The sequence below is a fragment of the Rana temporaria genome, chromosome 1, assembly GCF_905171775.1.
Source record: "Rana temporaria chromosome 1, aRanTem1.1, whole genome shotgun sequence".
Classification (NCBI taxonomy): Eukaryota; Metazoa; Chordata; class Amphibia; order Anura; family Ranidae; genus Rana; species Rana temporaria.
The window spans coordinates 627,461,429-627,487,923 of NC_053489.1; the positions used below are offsets into that span (position 1 = coordinate 627,461,429).

General features: G+C 43.6%; 1 protein-coding gene across 4 annotated transcripts in view; it reads left to right on the forward strand.

The window, feature by feature from the left end:
• ACOX3 (acyl-CoA oxidase 3, pristanoyl) overlaps window positions 1-26,495 on the forward strand; it is a 186,708-nt gene that overhangs the window by 34,221 nt on the left and 125,992 nt on the right. For all 4 annotated transcript variants that reach the window (XM_040335363.1, XM_040335361.1, XM_040335362.1 and 1 more), the window contains exons 6-7: window positions 1,709-1,852; window positions 10,312-10,400. In XM_040335363.1, the coding sequence (XP_040191297.1) occupies window positions 1,709-1,852; window positions 10,312-10,400 (233 nt within the window). The remainder of the gene's footprint in view (window positions 1-1,708; window positions 1,853-10,311; window positions 10,401-26,495) is intronic.

Consider the following 26,495-nt stretch of genomic DNA (forward strand, 5'->3'; position numbering starts at 1 on the left):
ATGTATGCAGCTAATACCCAGAGCACTATATGTTTTTAAAAGATAAAGCAGTAATTATCTTCTTTCAGATACAGCTGTCTGATAAGTCCCAGCAAGAAGTCATTCACGTGTGTGTGTGTGTGTGTGTGTGTGTATAGGATGAGTTAGAAGATAGTCACCGCTCCAATTTGGTATGTGGATAAATCCGTATCCTCTCAGAGAAACCCAGGTGCCGGCAATGCACAAAGCAATTGTAGAAAGAAATGTTTGGACAGCCGCACTTTGGAAAAACCTTCTCGGTTGCCTTTTATTGATAAAAGTTATCAAACACCACACATCACAGCAAAGACAGGGGCATGCAGCTGACGTTTCGCACTACAATCAGTGCTTACTCATAGCTATGAGTAAGCACTGGTGCAGTTGTGCATAGAAACCAATCGGCTTCTAACTTCAGCTTGTTCAATTATAAAGGGGTTGTAAAGGTCCCCGTTTAAAAAATATAAAATAAAATAACAAACATGTTATACTTATCTCCACTGTTCAGTTCGTTTTGCACAGAGTGGCCCCGATCCTCCTGTTCTGGGGTCCCACGGCGGCTCTTGCGGCTCCTCCCTGCAATACATAACCCTCTCTGGAAAGCTCTCTCCTGAGGGGGTTACCATGCGGGCGTGCTCCCGTGTCATACACTTGGCGTCCATAGCCACCGAGTGTATGACTCGGCCTGGCACCCGCGTCAATGGATTTGATGGTTAACAATGGGAGCCAATGGCTACGCTGCTATCAATCTCTCCAATGAAGAGCCGAGAAGCCGTGGAGAGAGAACGACGCGGGATCGTGCCCACAGAAAGTTGGGGCTCAAGTAAGTAAAATGGGGGGGGGGGGGGGCTGGGGGGGTCGGATAATGCAAGGTGTTTTTTCACCTTAAAGGGGATGTAACGGAATTGTTTTCCCCCCTAAATAGCTTCCTTCACTTACCTTCAATTTTGGTTTTATATCTCCTTATTTTTTCTGAGAAATCCTCACTTCCTGTTCTTCTGTTTGTAACTCCACACAGTAATGCAAGGCTTTCCCCCTGGTGTGGAGAAAGCCTCTTGAGGGGGGAGGGGGCGAGCAGGCAAGTCAGGACACTCTCTCTACTTTGCAGATAGATAAAGGAGCTGTGTGTTAGTGGGCGTCCTGACCCTCCTGCTTGCCCCCTCAAGAGGCTTTCTCCACACCAGGGAGAAAGCATTACATTACTGTGTGGAGTTACAGACAGAAGAACAGGAAGTGAGGATTTCTCAGAAGAAATAAGGACATTTAAAAGCAAAATGGAAGGATGAGGTAAGTGAAGGAGGACTGCACTAAGGTAAAGGAAGCTATTTAGGGAAAAAATATTTTTCCTTTACAACCCCTTTAATGCATAGGATGCATTAAGGTTAAAAAACACGAAGGTTTACAACCCCTTTTAAGCTTTGACAAAAAAATTAAAATGGAAGCTGGAAGGGTGGAAGTTTTAGTAAATCAACCCCATCAAGAGACATCACATAAGGTATTAGACCAAAATTATGGAAACACAACCGAGGCTTTAATTAGTGTCACTTTAAAATTGGTGGGTTTCTTCTGCCTTCGAATAACAATTTTGAGAACTGAATACAATTTTGTGTGTTTTTTTTTTTTTTTTTTTTTTTTTTCAAACAATGTTACATTGTAATGTCATGTGTTTCAACTCTTTTTCTTTTTTTTTCAGGAATTTATAATAAACTCCCCAGATTTTGAAGCAGCTAAATTCTGGGTGGGTAATATGGGGAAGACTGCCACCCATGCTGTGGTGTATGCTCAGCTGTATACATCAGATGGACAGTGCCATGGATTACACTCCTTTGTTGTGCAGGTGAGGGAACTTCCCTTTTCACATTTGCTAAATGAAGCAGATCTAAAAAAAAGTGCTTATTTTTGGGTGCAGTGGAATATGTGTGAAACCAATGTCGGGTTTTCCTGCTGTCTAGGTCCTAGACTCTAGGACATTGTTGGGAAGACATGGCCCAATCCATCTGTGACTGTGTGAGACTCATCTTTTGAGGCAGAGTGCGTCTATCATAGACCTGCAAATTCTCCCTATACTTCCATTAATAATTTACTCTGCTCCTGCTAATGAACATACACTCGCCAAGCAATTTTTTTGCATCTCATTATTTATGCAATTATCTAGTTAGCCAATCATCTGGCAGCAGTTCAAGTCTAATCAAACCGTTGCAGCTCAGGAGATTCGTTTTAACCACCTCCCACCTGCCGTATAGTGAAAGATGGGCGCAAGTGCTTCTCTCGTTCTGGGACAACGTCATGTGACCTTGTCCAATCTCGCTGCACTTGTGCACCCATAGGGACGATTGGTAGTGCACCGGAATGATTCAATGAATGATTCACTTCACTGTTCACTTCACTGGTTATATGTGAGGGTTTACATCCACTTTAGGGATCTGAGAACACTTCATGTTTACGTACCTCCTGTGATTGGCTCCATTAAACAATGCAGATGTATTCAGATCTGTAATTAAATAAACTTTTATATATAAGCCTTTTTTTATGACCGTGTGAATGAAACTTTAGAGTCACTGGCCCAGATTCAGCATAGCTTGCGCTATATTTGCGGGGGAGCAGGGCAACGATTTTGCCCTGCGCCCCCGCAAATATTTTGCGCTGCCCTCGATTCACGGAGCAGTAGCTCCGTGAACTGCGAGGGCGCGCCGGCAAATTTGCCCGGCGTAAGCGCGCGCAAGTTAAATGATCCCGCCGGGGGCGGGAATCATTTAAATTAGGCGCGCTCCCGCGCCAAGCGTACAGCGCATGCTCCGTCGGGAAACTTTCCCGACGTGCATTACGGCAAATGACGTCGCAAGGACGTCATTTGCTTCAAAGTGAATGGCGTCCAGCGCCATTCACGAATCACTTACGCAAACGCCGTGAAATTCAAATTTCACGGCGCGGGAAGGCCGGCTATACTTTAGCATTGGCTGCCCCTACTGTTAGAAGGGGCAACCTTGCGTTAAAGTTGCCGTACGGAAACTCCGTACCTGGCTTGCGCGGGGCCCGCGCAAGCTTGTGAATCAGTGGTAGTATGCAATTTGCATACTACACGCTGATCACAATGGGAGCGCCCCCTAGCGGCAAGCACAAGAATGCAGCCTAAAATCTGCGAGGCATAAGTGCCTTATGCCGCGCAGATTTTAGGCTGCAGTCGGTGTAACGAGGTTCCTGAATCAGGAGCACTCGTTACACCGGAGCAAGTAAGCAATTGCGCCGTGTAACTTATGGTTACACGGGCGCAATTGCTTCTTGAATCTGGGCCACTGATGTTTTAAACAAAATTACACCTGACTTATGTTATGTTTGCAGTATAGATATAGATATAAGGTATATAGGTATTAGATATAGATGTACAGTAAGTTGTGTTTAGTAGCGTCCTTCTTTAAGTGTGTGGTGTTTTTTTTTTTCTTTTTTTTTTATATTTTTGTCTTAAATTTTTAATTACGAAAGTAATTAAAGAAAATGGCTTGTGAAATGTTTATTTGCTTAATTAAGCCGCACAGTTGGTGTCCCTGGTGCTGTTTGGCTGACAGCAGTCACGGCAATTAACCTTCCTCTAAATCCCAGCCACAGGTATGCTGCCGCCATGCTGCTTCTCACACTTGTATAGCCTATAATAGGACTCAAGCTGCAGTGAATCTTTTACCCTATTCTATTAACTGGTTGTATTTTCTTGACATAATGTAAAGTGCTTGTTGTACTACATTGTGTCAAAAAACAAACAAAAAAAGGAACAAATACTTTATATTAGAGCGGTATTTAAAGAGAACATACTGTATCACGCCCTTAAAATGACAGAAATATCAATTGTTCCTCCCTACTCTAACAATCATAATCTTCTGTTACTGTGTGGGTGTCCCAATCATAGAAGCTATGCTATAGCAGTCTCCATTCACAGGCCGCTTTTCATTAGTACAGCATCTCTGAATGGAGGGGGGCAGAAAAGGCGGCATAGTCGGCACCAGGGCCGCCATCAGGGGGGGGACAGCCCATACACTTGTAGGGGGCCAGAGCGTCCCAAAGGACCTGGGCCCAGGGCTGGCACCAGCAGAATGAGGCACCTTTTAGCTGCTGATGTGATGCCAGGATGGGCCAGTCACCCAAAAAGAACAGACCGTAGCCACAAAGTTCACAAGCTGGGCACACTGATCCCTTCCTTCTCCCCAGCAGCTGATTGGCCACTCACTCCTACTCAGAACGTCCCTAAGGTGGAGTCTGCTGCTATGCTTGCATTGTGATTGGGTGGAACTCAGGGAGGGGGTGTGGCTGGCTGAGATGAGGATGATGGAGAGACAGATGAAGATGGGTCATGTGGTAATAATAGAAAGATGACTTGGGAAAGAGGACATGGAGAATTCAAGGACAAGGATGATGGCTGGGCTACAAAGCAGAGAGAAATGAGGATGATTCTGAAAAGGGATGGGGATGCAGGAGATCAAACACCGCTGATCGCTCAGAGCTCTGTGAGCAGAGAGCTGGTAACTATCAGTCACTGGCTCTCCCTTCCAACGATCACTGCAGCGCTGAGCTATGGAGGGGGTGGGAGCGGCTGGCTCAGCCTCAACGGCTTGCTGAGAGGCTGAGCCAGGTGGCAGTCTGGGCTCCTGGGTAGATCCTGACCATATAGTCACAATATTTCCCCAGCCTGCACTAGCTGTGATATCAGCCGACAGCCCCCTGTTGGCTGAAAATGGGTCACAGGTAGGGATGAGCTGAACACCCCCCCGTTCGGTTCTCACCAGAACCGTCGAACGGACCGATCGTTCGCGCAAACTTTTAGAACCCTATTGAAGTCTATGGGACTCGAACGTTCGAATTCAAAAGTGCTCATTTTAAAGGCTAATATGCAAGTTATTGTTGTAAAACGGGTTTGAGAACCAGGGTCTTGCCCCAGGGAACAAGTATCAATGTATCAATGGAAAAAAAAGTTTTTAAAATGGTCGTTTTTTTCTGGAGCAGTGATTTTAATGATACTTAAGTGCATTTTTTTTCTTTTCCTTTAAATATTGTACCTGCTGGGTGTTACTATAAGAAAAAAGTAATTTAAAACTGCTTGCGGCTTTAATGTAATGTCTGGTCCCTGCAATATGGATGAAAATCATTGAGAAAAATAGCTTGGGTTTCCCCGCCCCCCTCCCCCCAGGTCATTACCAGCCCCTTTGGCCCCATATACTTTGAACAGCAGTATACAGGCGGTGCAAACAAGACAGGGACTGTAGGTTTGTTGGTAAGTAGAATCTGTTGGAATTTTGGACTGGTACTTTTTTAAAGTGTAGCTCCAGCCAAAAGATATTTTTTTTAAACTTTTTGGAAAACATAGGGCAGTGAGTGCGCAGTGAGGTAGGGTAGTACTGTAGTGACGTTGTACAAAACAGCCATGCTATTATCAGCTATCACTGCTGTGGTTTTTGATGCCCCTCGGCCTCCTGACTGTGTTTTTAAAGGTTCAACTTCACATCTATGCGATGCATCAGAGTATGTGCCTTGCTGCAGAACAGCCTATTAATTTAAGAATGAACTGCCTGCCACCCCTCAATAGCACCAAAGTGCATGGGCCTTTTTTTTATTTTATTAATGCTGCTGCACCAAAATGCATGGTGCTTTTGTTAACATGCATTTTTATTTGATTTTATTTTTATGTGTGTGTGTCAAAAAAAAAAATCACAAATGCATGCTAACAAAAAGCACCATGTATTTTTTTTGAGAATCGTGAGAGAATCGTAATCTTCATTCTAAGATTCTTTGTGATTCTCATTTTTCCCAGAATCGTGCAGCTCTACTGCCTTTAGGAATTAATATGAGAAACACCAGCAAATCTATTGACGTAGCTTTAGGTGCACACAGTACAGAGGACACGGACACCTCGTGAAAATACTGCAGCTAGCACAATCCTATGCCTGCCAGTATATTGGGAAGAGCGGATCTATCTAAACTCAATACAGTGTATAAATATATATAGAACACCTGGGATGCATATATATCCTCTACACACTATAACTCTGACTAGCCTGCCTGCTCTATTTAACTTCAAAAACATTTCTCTCTCTCTCAATCATCAGCCAGCAATGCACTGCGATGCCGCAGTGAATTATGGGCCGAGACGCGCCACTTGAATTTGGCGCGAACGGCCCAAAACGTTCGCAATTCGACGAACGATCGAACATACGATTCGATCGCGAGTTCGACTCGAATACGAAGCTCATCCCTAGTCACAGGTGTGCAGAACAAACTGAAGGACCCTGTGGGATGGCCAGTGGGCAGGTTCAGTGGAACGACCAGTGGGCAGGCCTAAAGCTGTGTAAGGGGCCCCAAACTTTCTGATGGCTGCCCTGGAATTATTGACGAGTGCCTATGACGGATCCCTCGGCTCATATTCACTCCCGCAGCAACAGAAGATTACAACTGTGAGAGTAGGGGGATCAGAGGACTTTGGTATTCTTCTAAAGCAACAGCCAGCAACACAAGGACGCACGGGAGCGGAGAACGGCGCCAAATTCAAAAAAGTAAACAAACACAATACATACAGTATACTGTAATCTTATAGATTACAGTACTGTATGTAAAAAATACACACCCCCCTTGTCCCTAGTGGTCTGCCCAGTGTCCTACATGTACTTTTATAAAATAAAAACTATTCTTTCTGCCTGAAAAACTGTAAATTGTCCAAAAGTGTCCCTTTATGTCAAAAATGGTTTTAGATCAGCTAGAAAACAGCGATCATAAATTATAATCACTTGCAGAATTGTGCGATATTTGTGGGGAAATTCGTCATAAATTAGATTAATCGTGAGTTAACTATGACATTAATGCGATTAATCGCGATTAAAAATTTTAATCGTTTGACAGCACTAATTGTGTGTGTGTGTGTTTGTGTATCTATATCTATATCAATCTCTATCCTAATATATTTTTAAGATTTTTTGACTAAACTTGGGCTTTAGGCCTTCCTTACATACCTCCCAACATTTTGAGATAGGAATGAGGGACACCTACTAACAAACGTATGTAGTCATAGGACACGCCTCCTGCCACATTCTCTTACGAGAATTAACCAAAAAAAGGTTAATTAAATCCACAAGTGCTTTTTTCTTACCACTACTATTCCTTTTATATTGGCTTTTAAAATGTACAAATGCAGCAATTTAGAAATCAGATGAAAGGTTTATCCCTGGGGAAAAAAAAATTGAAAGATAAAAAATGCATTTTATATACAACTATATGGATCAGACCAAAATGAGGGATAAGTGAGGGGGGAAGAGGGACATTGTTCCAAATCAGGGACCGTTGGGAGCTATGCTTACTATATGCTTTTATTTCTTAGTTTGTTGAAGTTGCAGTGACGTAGAGAGAGGCTGTATCACAAAGTTAGAAAATCTCTTGAACATTGCTTCCTGAAATAAACGTGGATCTAACAGATATTCATTAATCCTTCGTGAAGGACATAACACTAAGTACAGAGAATTGGGGAGAATTGCACCGCTTTTCAGACTTGTTTAGTAAGGATAAGTGCAATAACCCTTTAGCGCAATCTCGCAGCCGTATTCCACTTATTTCACTCTACTAAATTGAATTTTGATGGCACTTCATCATTGCTCTCTGCTCTACATTGACCTTGTGTTTAGACCTGTTCAATAAAACGGAACTGAATTTTCAGTTTAACCGGGCAATTTCACCCCCTTCCTGCCCAAGCCATTTTTCAGCTTTCAGCGCTGTTGCACTTTGAATGACAATTGCGCAGTCTACACAGGCTATGGCTGCTTCCTAACCACTTAAGGACCAGGCCTATTTTTCAAACTTGTTGTTTACAAGTTTAAATCTTTTTTTTTTTTTTTTTTTTTTTTTTTTCTTGCTAGAAAATTACCCCCAAACGCTATATATATTTTTTCTAACACCCTAGAGAATAATATGGTGGTCGTTGCATTACTTTTTATCACACCGTATTTGCGCAACGGTTTTACAAGCGCACTTTTTTTGGTAAAAAGAAAAACACTTTTTTGAATAAAAGACGAGTAAAGTTAGCCCAATTTTTATATTGTGAAAAATTATGTTACGCCGAGTAAATTGATACCCAAGATGTCACACTTCAAAGTTGCGCCCGCTCGTGGAATGGCGACAAAACAATAAAAATAATTTTAAATGTCAATTGAAAAAAAAAAAAAAAAAACGTTGCTTCAAGAGCTATGGGCGGAAGTGACGTTTGACAAAAAATGGTATGGAGACGGAGGGGGGCCATCTTCCCCACACCTCCATAATGAACAGACACGAGGGCACGGGAGAGTGGCGGGAGCGTGGGGCCCCTCTCCCGCCACCAATAAAAGTGACCTTGCCGCAAATACGCCACAGAGACCACTTTTATCTGAAAGTGGACCGCCCGCTCTTGAAGAGGATACCGGAGTTATGGTATCTAGCTGCTGCCATAACGATATCCCTCTTCAAAAGCCTTTGTATAATGACGGCGGGCGGTTCTTAAGTGATTAAACATAATTAAATATAAAGCCAACCATAGATGGATTGAATCTCGATCGGTTCAGTAGGGACCAGCTGAGATTTGACCCATATATGGGCAGGCTGGTTGTACTGAAGTTGATCCATCGATCAACTTCAATACATCCAGCCTGTCTGAATTTTTTAATGCGATCACTACCGGCGGCTCTGGTCGCCAGCAGTGATCATTGTGGTCTGTCAGCAGGGAAGGCTCCGCGCCGGCAGAGCACAATAGTGCTGCAGGAGGCATTCCCCCATCAGTACTGATTGTGATGGAAGAATCAAGTAATTTTCTCTCCTTCTACCCATGGTCTATGGGCTGCTTAAAGCCGGAGTTCCACCTGACAAAAAAAATTATTACAGTCGGCAGCTACACATACTTCAGCTGCTGACTTTTAAGATAAGGACACTTACCTGTCCAGGGCGCCCACGATGTCCTTACCCAAAGCCGACCTGTCCCTCGGCTCCGGGTGCAGGCATCGGCATCTTCAATAAGGGGATCGGGAAGTGAAGCCTTGCGGCTTCACGGCTTGGTTCCCTATTGCACATGCGCAAGTCGTGCTGCATGTTCTGAAGGGTCCCTGCTGTCTGGATGTGGCGTAGATTGCCACGGATGTTGCAGGGATCTTTTGCTGGAAGTGGGAGCAAATACCTGGATTAGACAGGAAACGGATCAGCGCAAGTTCCATTTCTGGTTGGAACTCCGCGTTAAGTCCTTATGCACACAGGACATTTTTTTTCTTCCCTGGACACCTTTGGTCCAGGGTAGGAAAAGGTAGCTTAAAAACCTGGCTCAAGCTGCATTTTGCATGCATGTTGTGTGTTCAGGTGCGTTTATGTGTATTTGGGCGTTTAGTTGTAAAGCATTCTATTGACCAGAAAATACATTTATTGTGGCCATTAAAATGCATTAAAGGAACACTAAAGGTTCGTTTTTTTTTTTAGATCAATTGATTGCTGTAAGCTAGAGCATTTAAATATCTCTTACCTCGTTTTTCCTTTTGACCTCCAAAATACAGTAATCCAGGTTTAAAATTGCCATTTCCTGTCACTCCTCTTCTTGCTTTCCACCAGCATCTGAGCCGTTTTGCATGGTGGAAAGCAGAATGTGCTCACCCCCTCCCTATGACTACAGCCCTGTGTGAAGATGCTCTCTTATCCCTCACAGGCATGGAGGCCAAGCCTAATAGGAACTGTAGTTCCCATTAGGCTGTGATGTAGCAAGAATGAATGTGCACCGCAAACCAGGAAGTCAGCGAGAATAATGATTCAGGAGTGCTGGAGGTGAATAAAACAGCTTGATTTCAACAGGTATCAAACTAGTTATAATGCAAAACATTACTTTTTACTTTATCAGCTACTGTCAGACTTTAATTTAAGAGGAAAATATTTTTGTCTTTACAACCCCTTTAAGACGTGGACGAGCCTAGCATCTAGAAATAACGTGCATTTATGCGTTTTTGGCATTTATTCCACCATTTTTGATGCCCAGTTTGCATGAGGCTTAAGATTTTGTGTACTTTTTTTTTTTTTTTATGCTATTTAGATGTATTTAGCTGATTTAAAATGAAACGTGCTGTTGTGGTTTAGCCCTCGTAAACTTTATGATGTGGTCACCTAAGTCTACCATTTTGGGTGCACCTTTATACAGAAGAATTGAGATGACACTTCCAGTCTCTTTTGTTAGTAGGTTAGTTTTTAAATGTAATATTTTTGAAACCTGCAACTCAATAAATTTTTAAGTATGCAGATAATATTTTTTTTTTTTCGTGTCATAAACAGATACGTGATCCGAAAACTCTGCTTCCGATGCCAGGAGTGATGGTTGGTGACATTGGCAAGAAACTGGGTCAGAATGGATTAGACAACGGGTGAGTGACAATGCCTGAGTATTGAGAAATAGACATGTAGTATTCTCCACACTCAACCTCATTTATCAAGGTGTCTGAATGCTGAGCTGCCTATTGGGCAGAAGAACCAGTCTCTCTCTCACTGTCAAAACATAATTTTTATTTATTTTTTTCTTATGCCGCGTACACACGATCATTTTTCAGCATGTCGAAAAAACAAAGTTTTCCCAAGTTCATCATTAAAACGACGTTGCCCACACACCATCGTTTTAAAAAAATGCTCTAGCAAAGCGCGGTGACGTACAACACGTACGACGGCACTATAAAGGGGAAGTTCCATTCGCCGTTGGGCTGCTTTAGCTGATTCCTTGTTAGTAAAAGACGATTCGCGCTTTTCTGTCTGTTACAGTGTGATGAATGTGCTTACTCCATTATGAACGGTAGTTTTACCAGAACGAGCGCTCCCGTCTCATAACTTGCTTCTGAGCATGCGTGGGTTTTGTTACATCGTTTTAGCCCACACACGATCATTTTTTACAACCCGAAAAACGACATTGTTTAAAACAACGTTAAAAAATGCAGCATGTTCGAATTTTTTTTTTTTTTGTCGTTTTTCAGAACCTGAAAAATGATGTGAAGCCCACACACAATCATTTTAAATTATGTTTTTTAAAAACGTTTTTTTTTTCATGACGAATTTCCGACAAAAGTTCGATGTAAGCTTTTGGTCAGAAATTCCCGGTGAAAAAGAGGCCAAAATAAGAGTAATATTACAGAAGGCAAACCTACCAAAAATAGATTCTCAAACAACTGCAAAAATAGAGGAACCTATAACAGAGGAGGAGGTGAGACTAGCCCTAAACAATTCAGCTAAGGGGAAAAGCCCAGGCCCAGATGGCTTTACGACTCTGTACCTGCAAAAGTTCGGTCCCATCCTGATTCCTAGACTCTGCCGCTACTTTAATGGGTTAGGGGCTGAATATGAGATGAGTCGGGAGGCATTGGAAGCAACAATTACTGTAATAAAAAAGGAGGGAAAAGATAACACACTTTGCTCAGGCTTCCGCCCAATCTCATTACTAAATGCAGATACTAAGCTGTATGCCAAGATTCTGGCCGAACGTATAAAGGGAATAATGACAACTATAGTGCATCCCGATCAGGTGGGCTTTATACCCGGTAGAGAGGGTAAGGATAATGGGGTCAGGGCGCTCCTTCTTCTTCGGCAGATTAGAGACAGTGGGTCCCCCGGTCTACTCCTGTCAGTGGACGCTGAAAAAGCGTTTGACAGGGTAGACTGGGGGCTCATGTTTCAAACATTAGAAAATATAGGTATAGGCCCGAGGATGGTGAGGAGGATTAAAACTCTGTACCACCACCCTTGCGCCAGGATTAAAATCAACGGGTCTCTATCCACCCCCCTAGACATGAGGAATGGGACCAGGCAGGGGTGCCCCCTGTCCCCTCTTCTTTTTGTTCTTTCGCTGGAACCCCTTTTGGCAATGATACGAAACAGCTCTGAGATTGTGGGAGTCAAAGTTGGTGCAGAAGAACATAAACTGGCCGCCTTTGCGGATGACGTACTATTTTTTATAAATAACCCCAGAAACACACTTCCGATCCTAATGGAAAATATTACACAGTATGGAGAGGTCTCAAATTTTAAAATGAACGTAGCTAAGACGGAGATACTGAATGTCAATATCTCTAAGGGGGAAAAACGATACCTCCAAACAGCATTCAGTTTTTCCTGGAAAAAAGAAATGAATTATTTAGGTATAAAACTCGTAAACTCTCTAAGGAAAATGTATAGAGCTAACTACATCCCCCTGCTAAACAAAATGAAACAAGAGATTAAAACAATCTATCATCGGCCAATTTCATGGTTTGGTAGGATCAATGTAAAAATGGTATTAGTCCCAAAAATAATCTAAAAATTTCAAATGGTACCAGTAGCGCTACCACAGACGTATATAAAAATATTAAACTCCCTTCTGATGAACTATATCTGGAAAAATAAAAGACAGAGGATCTCAGCTCAAGTACTAAAACAGGAAAAGAAAATGGGCAGGCTGGCGGTCCCAGACATAAGTAAATATTATGTTGCAACGGTTCTCGCGAGAATAATAGAGTGGGCCAAAGAAAACCCAGACAAAAGATGGATTAATATCGAATGCGCACTGGCAAGGGCACAATTGGGGCGAATGATTTGGAACCCATCTCAACATAGAACTTTAGACACTTTAGCACACGAAATAACAAGTAATGCACTGCGGGTTTGGGATAGAGTACACAAACAACTGAAATTAAAATTTAATTCTCCATTAATGGACCTTAAAGATAATGAATTCTTTGCACCCGGGACTGAAGGGGTGGGAGGGCACTGGATTAAAAATAGGACACAGGTTAGGGATATAATACAAAAGGGTAAGATATTGACATATCACGAAATTAAAACAAAGATAGTATCCATGAGACTGGATGAATGGCGTTATATGCAGTTGGTGCTCTTTATTAAGCGCCTACCGTTACCTCTCCGACCAAGCGAAGAATATACACCGATAGAAAAACTTTGCACTACCGATAGCTCAAAAGGTAATATCTCAAAAATCTACAGGTTTCTGTTTAAAAGGGAAGAGTTAGAAATCCCAAAATCTATTTCAAAATGGGAAAGAGAACTGAAAGTTCCCAGACAAAAAACGTCAATAACCAGAATAATAAAAATGGCACACACCTCTACAACAGATGTAAGGACTGCCGAGATGAACTTCAAATGCTTAACGGGGTGGTATGATACCCCAGACAAAACCAGTAAATACAGAGAAGGACAGTCAGCAGACTGTTGGAGAGGATGTACAGCAGAGGGGACAATGGCTCATCTGTGGTGGGACTGCCTGGTAATTAAAAACTTCTGGAAAAAAATTCTACCACTTATTGAGGCGATTACTAAAAAAGAGGTAATAGAAGACCCAAGGGTTGTTTTGTTCCACGGGGGGAACGAGAGTATAAAAGCATATAAAAGTTCACTGACCCCCCACCTATTGAATGCAGCCAAACGGATGATTCCAAAAAAGTGGAGGGAAGCAGAGAGTCCACGAGTTTGGGAGTGGATGGAGTCTGTGGAGGATACCTACAGGAGGGAGGAATGGAAGGATAGGGCAGACGAGGAAAACAGTGAGGATAGGGGAAAATGGAAAAATTGGATCGAGTTTAAAAAAACCAGGGGATACTTGGAAAACTTGAGGGAGAGATAGAAAATCTAAGTAGTTGTCAGGAAAAATCAGTGAAAGTGGAGTCAATCATTTTAAATTATGTTTTTTAAAAACGTTTTTTTTTTTTTCATGCCGAATTTCCGACAAAAGTTCGATGTGAGCTTTTGGTCAGAAATTCCGACCGCGTGTAGGCATCTGACTTTTTCTGTTGGAATTTCCAACAGCAAAAATTTGAGAGCTGATTCTCAAATTTTCCAACGGGAAAAGTTCTTGTCAGAAATTCCAATCGTCTGTATGCAATTCTGACGCGCAAAAAAAAAAAACACACGCATGCTCGGAATCATTGAACTTCATTTTTCTTGGCTTGTTGTAGTGTTGTACGTCACCACATTCTTGACGGTCGGAATTTTGTGTGACCGTGTGTATGCAACTCAAAATTGAGCCAAAATTCAGTCGGAAAAAAATCCACGTTTTTCTTATGTGAATTTCTGATCGCGTGTACGCGGCATCATTGTCTTGAACCTAGATCCATAAGCCTGTTTTTGCATTACCGGCTCATTGGGAACACTCCCTCTGGTAATTCTGTTATCCAGAAGCGCCCTTTTTTTTATCTTCTACTAGCACATTTTGCCTTTGCAGGGAAGAAAAAAATAAAAATCAGGGTTTACTTCCTCTTTAATAGTTCCCTTCGCTGGGACTAAGGGGCCAAGCCCAACCCCTGAAAGACAATCCCCACTCCACCATATGTTATACTTGGCACAATGCAGTCAGGCAAGTACCATTCTCTTGGCAACTGCCAAACCCAGACACATTCATCTGTGATTCGTCACTCCAGAGAACACGTCTCTACTACTGTAGAGTCCAGTGGCGGCATTCTTTACGCCACTGCATCCGACGCATTGCATTGCACTTGGTGATGTAAGGCTTGGATGCAGCTGCTTGGCCATGGAAACCCATTCCTTGATCTCTCTATACACTGTTATTGTGCTAATCTGAAGGCCACACAAAGTTTGGAGGTCTGTAGTTATGGACTCTGCAGACAGTTGACGACTTCTGTGCACTTCAGCATGCGCTGACCCCGCTCTATCATTTTACATGGCCTTCTGCTTCATGGCTGAGTTGCTGTTGGTCCCAGTTGCTTCCACTTTGTTACGATACCACTAAGGTATCGCATTGGGCAGCGGAGGTGCGGTGACGGTATAGCCGTGCTATTTTTAGCGCCGCTATACCGTGGTATTTACCGCGTTATTCGGGCGCTAGCAGCGAGGTTTTAACCCCCGCTAGCGGCCGAAAAAGGGTTAATGGGAAGGCGCGGTATAGCAGCGGTAAACACCCCGCTCCTATTCCGCTCCAAAGATGCGGCTAGCAGGACTTTTGGAGCGGTCCTGCTACCGCACCGCTTCAGTATGAAAGCCTTCGGGCTTTCACATTGAAGCCTGCAGGGCATGATTTTTTCATGCGGTATAGCAGCGCTATTTTTAGCGCTGTACCGCATGAAAAACGCCTCAATGTGAAAGGGGTCTAACAGTTGACCGTAGAATATGTAGCCGCAAGGAAATTTCACGGATGGACTTATTGCACAGGTGGAAACCTATCACGGTACCACACCTTAATTCACAGGGCTCCTGAGAGCGGCCCATTCTTTCACAAACATTTGTAGAAGCAGTCTCCATGCTTTAGCCCAAGTTCACACTGACATCAAATGACATCACGATTTCATTCCCGCGTGTCGGTCCTGACTTCGGGGGCGATTTCAGTGACATCTGTGCGGGTTGATGCACAGATGTCAATGGAAATCGCACCTGAAATCGCCAAAAGTTAGTACAGAAACTACTTTTGGGAATTCAGGTGGTTCCATTGCGGGCAATAGCTGCCGCTTTTGCATGCGATTTGACATGTCAAATTGCATGCCAAATCGTATCAGTGTGAACCAGGGCTAAATGCTTGATTTCATACACCTGTGGCCATGGATATATATAATTTTATGTATTTTAAACTATATCTAAAGGCAAAGCTTTTGTTTCCGTTTTGGATAGAGTGGAGATTAATAAGAATCCGGGAATTGTCTTAGCCCTAAGGCATATATACTTATTGCTTGAAGCTGAATTTTTAATAATTTACATTATTTTAAATTCTAAATACAGCAACTTGTCATGAAGCAAAAAATACTTCCTATTATAATTGGAAAGTATACTGTAAGTACGTTTTTATTTTTACAAATAGTAATCCATTCCTAGTTACCGTGTCTGATCCCTGTTTAACCTCTAGATGGCACCATTGCATTATATTAAATTCCAACACTAGCTTTTTTTCCTTCACTCCTTATCTCAGTGAATATACAGTATAGTCTGAAGGAGTCACCAGTGTGGGCTTTGTAAAGCAGGCCATACACGGTCGAATTTCAAACAAATTTTCTTTTCAAAATCAGAAAGTTCGTTTTTTATGTGATCCGATGATGCCACCATTGATTTTCGAAATTCGGCCGACAAAATATTCATGTTGCCGGGAATATTCTTTTCTCTCCGGGAATATTCTTGCGCGGTTTTTTTTTCTATTACTTTTCTCGCACGATTCTCCCATCATTGATCCGAAAATCGTTTGTTTTTCCAAAAATTTCCAACATGTCGGATTTCTCACATTTGTTTGCCGCACGAAAATCGGCTGTTGCTGCAGCCCACTAACGGTGCGAAATTTGTACGAAAATTCTTTGATACGATTTTCGAAAGAAAATTCTTTCGAAATTCGAACCGTGTATGGCCGCCTTAAGTTTCAGGAGGCTTTTTCATTATTTATTTTTTATAGTGATGACAGTTTACATAGGACTTGACATATCTATCCTTTTACATACAGTCCCTGTCTAACATGCATACACATACTAGAACTAATTTAGACAGGAACCATTTAACCAATTCAGCCCCGAACCATTTGAGTGGTCAAAGACCAGGCCACTTTTTGCGATTCGGCACTGCGTCACTTTAACTGACAATTGCGCGGCTGTGCGATGTGGCTCCCAAACAAAATTGGCATCCTCCCCCCCCCCCCCCCCCACAAATAGAGCTTTCTTTTGGTGGTATTTGATCATCTCTGCGGTTTTTATTTTTTGCGCTATAAACAAAAATAGAGCGACAATTTTTTTAAAAATTCAATATTTTTTTTTACTTTTTGCTATAATAAATATCCCCCAAAAAATATATAAAAATGTTTTTTTCCCTCAGTTTAAGTCGATACGTATTCTTCTTTATATTTTTGGTAAAATAAATCGCAATAAGCGTTTATTGATTGGTTTACGCAAAAGTTATAGCATTTACAAAATAGGGGATAGTTTTATGGCATTTGTATTTTTTTTTTTTTTACTAATAATGGCGGCGATCAGTGATTTATTTTATTTTTTTCGTGACTGTGACATTATGGCGGACACATCAGACACTTTTGACACATTTTTGGGACCATTGTTCTTTTGTGCTATAAAAATGCACTGGTTACTGTGAAAATGACACTGGCAGTGAGGGGGTCAACCACTAGGTGGCACTGTAGGGGTTAAGTGTTCCCTGCATAGTGTTTCTTACTGTAGGGGGGATGGGCTCTGTGTCACATGACACTGATCTCTGTTCCGAGTACAGTGTCATTCTCACTAGGCAGAGCAAGGAGATGCTTGTTTACACAAGCATCTCCCCACTCTATACCTCCGTGAGACGATCGTGGGGATCCCCGCGGCGATCGAGTCTGCGGGACCCGCGGTCGGACTCACGGGGAAGGCGGCAGGCATTTAAAGGGCCACGTACAGGTACATGATTATGCCTGTCCGTGCCATTCTGCCGATGTGTGTGTGTGTGTGTGTGTGTATGTATGTATATGTATGTATGTATATGTATGTATATATATATATATATATATATATATATATATATATATATACAGTGGGCGGTCCTTAAGCGGTTAACCTACCAGCATGTCTATGGAATGTGGGAGAAAACCAGAGGAAACCCACCCTAGCACAAGGAGAACATGCAAACTCCATGCAGACTCCAGTTCGGCAAATAAGTGCTAACCACTAAGCTACTGTGCTGCCATTAATGCCACAATAAAGGTACTATTTGGCATTTTATAGTGGCTACTGTCCAGCGTTTTTGTTGGGCTTCATGCTGAAGTGACTTTCACTTGTTCTGGGAAAACAAACATCCTTGCTTTCAGTGGGACTGACACTGCTGCAGCGGTAGACTTCCCCACAGCTTTCTAGGGGACAGGACCTGCAACTGCTAGAGTGCAACAGAGAAGAAGCACTTTCCCTCTGTCCCTGTTAAATTCATTGTCCCTGTTACTAACCCAGGAGTCTGCATTCATTATATCTGGTCTCCTACAGTATACAGAACATGGTTAAATACCCTTTCTCATCGGCAGTATATAGCAGTCCTGTGACCTCTATCAGTGCCTGGTTAAAGCTTGTAGGAGGATTTTTTATACTGCACTGGCTGTCCTATCAGGGTTCAGGACCCATGACCCTCTGTCTGGACAGTGCTGATTAGCCCTATGCTGATCACATGCATTATCCCAAGCAAAAAAAAAACTCTAGCAATACGTACTAAACTGAGCATGTGCAGCCTGACTTCAGTAACTGCCTTATCCAGACATGTTTTGGAGTCAGTGGAAGAAGAGGAGGATCAGTGCATACAGGATCAAACAGCCTTTTCACAAAATGCAGAGGATTAACCCCTTAGGTTCCACAGTGAGTATAACAAGCATGCTTTACTGCATATACACACTGATTTTACTGTTGTGGGTTTAGTAACACTTTAACCTTGCAGTACAGGGACATTTTTTGTTCTCCCTAGAGCATTGGACCTTGAAAGATCACTCCCACCAACCAACGTCGTGGGCCAATAGGAATGTGTAGGAGACAGGGAGGGGTAGACAAGCCTCAGCACTACCTGGAAATTATGTCAATGGTGCCAATGTTTGGGAGAAGCAAAAGGTACTGAAAACTGCTGCAGGTATGGGCCAGCCCCACCTATCCATCAGTGGTGTTTGGTTTCTTTAATAAAGGGACAGACTTTCTTCCAGCAGTTCAATTTTTAAAACCTTTGAAAGAAACTTATGTGTGAGATAAGCGGGTTGACATTGCCGACCATGTTCACCAGAATGTTTATTGTCTGATTAGCTGTAATACTTTTTAAGTCACTGACCTGGAGCAAGAATGCAGCTAGTGGAAGTCCAAAATAAGTCAAAAGTCAAAGCAAAGTTAGAAGATGTTTTAATGTCAGTGATGTAGAATTATTGCAAACTACAGCCAGGAAACTAGCAAGCAATTTCAAAGGAAATCAGCAAAGTGCAGCAAAATATTTAATTTTATCTCTTGACAGGTTTTCTTTCAAGATAAAAGCCTTGGTATCTACGTAGTAAGCAGAAATATCTTAAAGTGGTTCTAAAGGCAGAAGGTAAAAAAACTCCAGCCAAACCCCCCTAATACTTCCTTGAGCCCCATCGCAATCGAGAGTGATGTGCACAAGAGCTGCGGCTCTCCAGGGACTCTCCATCCTCATTGGCTGAGACAGCAGTGGAAACCATTGTCAATCACAGCCAATGTGGAGAGAGAGTGGGCGGGGCAGAGCTGTGGCTCTGTGTAGAGTATAGCAGGCAAATTTCTCTGCTGCAGGGCAAGAAAAAAAAAAGGAATTCACTCTTTGCCACCCACATGCCCAACGTCTAAATTCCAGCTTGACCAAATTGCTGGGTTTATAACTCCTGCATTCCCTTCTGTGAATTTGCGGAATGTGCTGAACCAGAATGGCAGGTTCCTAGTTGCTATTTCTTTACACGTAAGGCCATTTTTCAGGTCTGTACCATCACGTGGAAGGCAATGTTTTGGCATCGTTGGGCAAGGCAGTCAGCAGCAAGGTCCACCCTACTGCTGACACATGCTTAGGAAGCATGGTCAGGGAGGATATATTTTGTTCACAGCACACAGGATAACTAGGGGCAGGGCTCAACGCTGCAGCTTGTTTTGCAGCCACGTGATGATATGAGATCTGTCAGCTCCACCTCGTCCTCCTCCTCCATGCCCTCCTCTGCTGAATTGTCCTATGAACCACCAGTACCCCCTAAGCGTTCAAGGAGGGGCTATTTAACAAGTCGGTCTAAAAGATGCCATGCAGTGCCTTAGCTGGTCTGTCTAGGGGAACCACACTGGAGCAGAGATTCTTTCAGCCCTGCAAGGGCAGGCCCAGAGGTGGTTCACACCATGGAAGCTTGAGCCAGGAATGGTGGTGTGTGATAATGTGACAAACCTTCTGTCCGCCCTTCGACAAGGAAAGTTGACACATTTGCCATGCCTGGCACATGTCCTCAATTTGGTGCAGCATTTCTTAAACGGGTACCCAAGTTTGCAAGATCTTCTAAAGCAGGCCAGAAGAGTCTGTAGCCATTCCAGGCGGTCATTCACAGCCAGTGTTTGGTTGGCTGAAATTCAGTGGGAATTCCACCTGCCCATAAACCGCCTGATTTGTGACATGCCCCCCAGGTGGAACTCAACTTTGTCAATGCTACATGTAGCAGAGGGCTGTCAACGACTACCTGTGTGACTATGGCACAAGGACAGGCTCAGGGCAGCTCAGATTTCTTTTTTTTTTTTTCCATGCCAATGGCTGCTGATAAAGGATGCATGCATGGTAGTCACCATTTGAGGAGGCGACAAGAATGGTGAGCCGTGACAATGCATGCATCAGTTACACAATCCGTTGTGTTCCTGATGGAGCATACTCTGCGTGGCATTATGGGCAGGGCACTCGAGGCAGAGCAGCGGGAGGACTTCCTTTCCTCTCCAGGCCCGTTTTATGCAGACACCATTCTTGCGATGCCACAGAACACACAAGAGAAGACCTACATCAATCTTTAGTAGTTGGTTTTCAGTCCTCAGAAACCTTTGGAGTAGTACGTGGTTGGGAGGAGGCAGTTCCACATTATTCCTCAATGAACCCGAGCACTCTTGTGGTGCATGGGCTCAATGATTCTTTAACCACTTAAGGACCGTCTCCTGCACATATACGTCGGCAGAATGGCACGGCTGGGCACAGGCACGTACATGTACGTTTTGCCTTTAAGAGCCCAGCCTTGGGTCCAAGGCTCCGTGAGAGACCTGCCGTGGGTCCGAAGCTCCGTGGCCGCGGACCCGATCACCGCCAGTGTCCCGCGATCGGTCACAGGAGCTGAAGAACGGGGAGAGGTGTGTGTGTGTGTGTGTGTGTGTGTGTGTGTAAACACACCTTCCCCGTTCTTCACAGTGGCAGTGTCAGGCCGCGTACACACGGCCGAGAAACTCGACAGGCAAAACACATCGTTTTGCTCGTCGAGTTCCTTGTGAAGCCGCCGAGGATCTCGGCGAGCAAAATTTTTCCATTGCCGCCGAGGAAATAGAGAACATGTTCTCTTTTTGGCCCGACGAGATCCTCGTTGGTTTCCTCGGCGAAAAGTGTACACACGACCGGTTTCCTCGGCCAAAAAAGAACCCAGCAAGCTTCTTGCTGGTTTTGGCCGAGAAACTCGGTCGTGTGTACAGGGCCTCATTGATTGTCTGTTCCCTGATATAGGGAAAGATGATCAATGACTTCACACGTCAAGCCCCGCCCCCTACAGTTAGAAACACATATGAGGTCACACTTAACCCCCTACAGCGCCCCCTAGTGGTTAACTTCTAAACTGCAATTGACATTTTCACAGTAATGAATGCATTTTTATAGCTTTTTTTGCTGTGAAAATGACAGTGGTCCCAAAAATGTGTCAAAATTGTCTGATGTGTCCGCCATAATGTCGCAGTCACGAAAAAAACGCTGATCGCTCCATTAGTAGTAAAAAAAAAAAATATTAATAAAAATGCCATAAAACTATCCCCTATTTTGTAAACGCTATAAATTTTGCGCAAACGAATCGCTAAACGTTTATTGCGATATTTTTTTTTTAATTTTTTTTATCAAAAATAGCTAGAAGAATGCGTATCGGCCTAAACTGAGGAAAAAAAGTTTTTTTAATATCTTTTTTGGGAATATTTATTCTAGCAAAGAGTAAGGCCTAGTACACACGAGAGGATTTATCCGCGGATACGGTCCAACGGACCGTTTCCGCCGATAAATCCTCTCGAGGATTTCCACGGATTTGGATCCGATGGAGTGTACTCACCATAGGATCGAAATCCGCGCCGAAATCCCATCGCGATGACGTGTCGCGCCGTCGCCGCGATGATGACGCGGGCGACGTGCGCGACGCTGTCATATAATGAATTCCATGCATGCGTCGAATCATTACGACGCATGCGGGGGATCCATTCGGACGGATTGATCCGGTGAGTCTGTACAGACCAGCGGATCAATCCGTTGGGATGGATTCAAGCGGATAGATTTGAAAGGATGTCTTCAAATTTTTATCCGCTTGAAATCCATCCCAGGGGATAAAAATCCGCGGAAACAGATCCGCTGGATTGTACACACCAGGGGATCTATCCGCTGGAGCCGGTCCGCGGATCGATTCCAGCGGATGGATCCTCTCGTGTGTACGGGGCCTTAAAAATATTGCATTTTTTTTCAAAATTGTCGCTCTATTTTTGTTTATAGCACAAAAAATAAAAACCACAGAGGTGATCAAATACCACCAAAAGAACGCTCTATTTGTGGGGAAAAAAGGACGCCAATTTTGTTTGGGAGCCACGTCGCACTACCCAGCAATTGTTAGTTAAAGCGACACAGTGCCGAATCGCAAAAAGGGGCAAGGTCCTTAACCTGCATATTGGTCCGGGTCTTAAGTGGTTAAAGCCTGCGAAAGGACCTGGCATCAAGGAGAAGGGCAAACCTCCGTGACAACCGTACATAAGAAAGTCTCTGAACTCATCCTGTCCTCGCAGAGGATGAAATATCTTTAGGCCACCTTAAAGAGGAGTTTATTATGTAATGCCTTTCTAGACTCTGGTATGTAACAGTCTCATGGAAAAGCTAGTTTTGCAGCTTCTGTTGGTCAAAGGAGGAGCGGTTGAGAAGGGGGTCGCCTCAGTGATGCATTTCAACATTTTCTTAGTCCTCAGCTCCCGGGACTCTCAGCTTCCACATCCCATTGGCAGCGTCTGCATCATATGGTAGCAGATTATCTAGGGGTGAAAATAGACATGGAGAGCTTTCCAGTAGTTGATCAACTGGGTTTCCGGGTAATGAGAATAGACCATTGGCCAGAACTTGCCCAGTGTGCAATTGAGCTGCTGCCCTGCATCCGGCATACGTTCAGAACGGGCAGTGCTGCCAGAGGTTTTGTGACCGATTTTTAAAAGAGCTGACATTTGGCAAAATGAATCAGTCCTGTGTTAGCAGCTATCAAGCCCTTGATGCCGATGTTGCTGATCCAGTGTTATTGGGAACTCGAATCTCTGCAGGACTGTCTAGCTTTGTGGGTGTTGATTTCATCTCAAAGTAATTTTTTGGTATAGGTTTCATGGGCACAATTGACACCCAAGGACCAATTTTTCCTCACCTGTTTGACAGATGCATTCAATTTTAATTATTTTTACAGCAAGGCTAGTTTTTGCTTTCATCAAGAATATCTCTAGAACAGGGATCTCCAAACTACGGCCCTCCAGTTGTTGCAGAACTACACGTCCCATAAGGCATTGTAAAACTCAGATATGACTAGGCATGATGGGAATTATAGTTTCTGAACAACTGGAGGGTTACTAAAAATTACGGGGTGAAGGTACCACCAACGGCCAAAGGCCACTTTTTCGGCAACTGTGTGACAGGGGCGCCAATTTTTACAGCAAGGCCAATTCTTGCTTTCATCAAGAGTACCACTATGACAGTGGTTCTCAACTCCCATCCTCAGAAGACACCGCTCCCCATTTCCCAGGAGGCAGCGTGACGAGGAGAAGAAAGAAGACCCACTGCGGACAAGGAAGCGGCAGATTAGGAGATCTGCCCAGTAACAACCACTTCTGGTAAGTATTTTATTTTATAAAGAGTCATCAGACTTAGATAATTGTTAATCTTCTATTGTCCAATTTTGATGAGCCTGTGCGAATTGTAGCTTTAGTTCCCTGTTCTTAGCTGACGTGAGTGGCACCAGGTGTTGTCTTCTGCAGCTGTAGCCCATCTGCTTTAAGGTTCAAAGTGTTGTGCGTTCAGAGGATGCATACCTTGATTGTAACGAGTGGTTATTTGAGTTGCTGTTGCTTTTCTATCATCTCATCCCAATAGATCAGCAGTTTTTGAAATAGCCAAACCAGCCCATCTGGCAACAACAATCACACCATGTTCAAACTCTGGTAAATCCCCTTTCCTCCCCATTCTGATGCTCGGTTTCAACTTCAGCATGTTGTCTTCACAACGTCTAGATGCCTAAATGCATTGCGTTGCTGCCATGTGATTGGCTGGTTAGCAATTTGAGTTGCCAAGCAATTGAACAGGTGTACCTAACACAGTGGCTTGTGTATGTATGTATGTATGTATGTATGTATGTATGTATGTATGTATGTGTGTGTGTGTGTGTGTGTGTGTGTGTATATATATATATATATATATATATATATATATATATACACATACATACATACGGTACATTACACAGCCCATAACACCTACCTACTAGTGTGAATCTCACAGTATTTACATTCCTAACCAAGATTTATAATTGATACAAGAAAAGTAGGATTTACAGACAGTTTGCCATGAAATCAGCTCTAAAATATTCCTGCTGAGCGCAATTGGTCTGTGAAATCAGAATTTAAGTACCTTTTTTCACTAGTAAATTATCACATTAAGGTATATTAACTCTTCAATGTGACAACTGCTGTTTATATGTCTACATACGATCCATTGGAGTTAATGTTCATTTTTAATACACAATACTGACAGCCTAAATGAATTCCTCTGAATTTTGTGTGTTTTATGGGCTCCATAGCTTGCCTCAGGTGCTCTATTTACCAAGCGTCTGAAAATTATTATACCATATGTTTTCTTATTCCCATGCGTGTGGGAATGTGACCTATAATCTAACTGTATTGCTTTAATTATAGTTGGACTGAATATTGCCTCACGTTAAAAACTTCCATAATATTTTACTTTCTGCTGGGTGTAACCAGTGTTAAAGTAGAACTATAGGCACAACTTTTTTCTTTCTATAGTAAGAATTAAAGTAAGATTTATTTTTATTTATTTTTTACAATCTGTGTCCCACTTTGGAGATTTCCCTTCACTTCCTGTCCCATAGCCAAACAGGAAGTGGGAGGAAATCCCTGAAAATGAAGGGGATCGTTTAATTACCCCTAGGTCACCAGAACTAGTGTCCCCCATTGGAAGATTTCCTCTTTATTACTTTTCTGGGCACAACCCAAAATGTTGGCATTTTCTTTACTTTCAATCACAATGGTAAATAGGACAAATTGGTTGGTCTAGTAACGGGGTAGAGCATGTTCACTGTTTAGCGCCACCCCCTCAGGAGCCGCTGATTGATTTGGGATCGGCGTATTAAGTTACCTCTATGTGATGTCTAGGGGTGAAGGTAGTGAGTAGAGCAGTAATCGAATGTCCAGTCTACAGATGAAGTTTTCTGAATGCTTTATTTCTTGGTCTAACACGACCAACATCAACTTGAGGTAGAGAGGAAAGGTTGATGAAATAAAGTAACCTTGCAGTATCAGCAGTGCCGATCCTGACCTCCCTGGGGCCCTAAGCAAAATGACATGGCACATAAAAAATGAGAAGCGGGGGGCGCTGACGAAAGTGACATGTCACATTAAAGAAAGTTGAGAAGTGGGGGGAGGGGGTGTTCTGCTGTCGGAAATTACATCTTACAATAAATTGAGAAGCGGGGGGTGCTGACTTCTTACCTCTTCTCCCATGCAGCCAGCGAGTTGAGAAGCGGAGTGAGAGGGCGAAAATGACTTCTCACCAGGCGGGGCCTCTAGTAATTTGGGGGGCCCTTCGCAGCTTTGCGGGGCCCTAAGCACCTTGCATAGTGAGCCTATAGGGCGGATCAGCCCTGAGTATCAGGCTTGGATAATGAAAAGCAGTCCTGCTTTTCTACAGTTGTAACAATGCGTCGCCACTCTAGCCAGAGTGGGTGAAGTGCCCCCCGACAGACCTCTGCCACAGGCCTGGCAGCCGGAGCGTCACTTTAGGTTGCTGGGAGGAACAAGTCTCTGCCACGACTTGGTTCTGATTAGATTAGGATGCCAGATGAAACCTCTGCCACAGGCTCAATGCTGACAATGTGAACAGCAGAGAAAATCCTCCCAGTAAATCACATTAGGGTCACCGTCTGACAGTTTCAGCGTACCTGTCAGTATCCGGTCACCAGATCCCCAATGGTTCGTTCAAGCCCTTTTGGATAATCTGCCTCCGAGTTTTCCTCAAGCCGATCCCCCAATCGAACAGCATACAGCTTGGGATCTCTTCAGTAGAAGTGGGGACCCAGTAAGTCACTGGGGCCCCTTTGTGGCATCAGTTGCTCCAGACCAGAAGGGCCCAGAGTCTGGAACTCCGCGTAGCGCGCGACCCTAGGCCAGGTAGGCCATAGTGGTGGGCCTGTGTTGTGCACACACCCTAAAGGTGGGTGCCGCACCTGGAACCAGGAACCCGTGAAGAACCCAGAACAACGGGATTCCCCCAGAAATACCCCCTCCCAGCATGCACAGCGAGGCTCATCTCCTCTCATTGGCTGCTGGGAAGAAGCGGCTCCGCCTGGATCCCTCTGGCGCCATCTGCCGTCCAGAGATGAGATCGTATATCTGGACACACAGACTGACCCACAGGACAATCCAGGATTTGGCGAAAGCCAAATTTAACAAAATTTAGAATGAGAGCAACTTACCTCTCATTCTCCAACTAACTTTAGCGTAGTGCCCTTACTGAACGTAAAGGGGGCGCTACAATTGTATGAA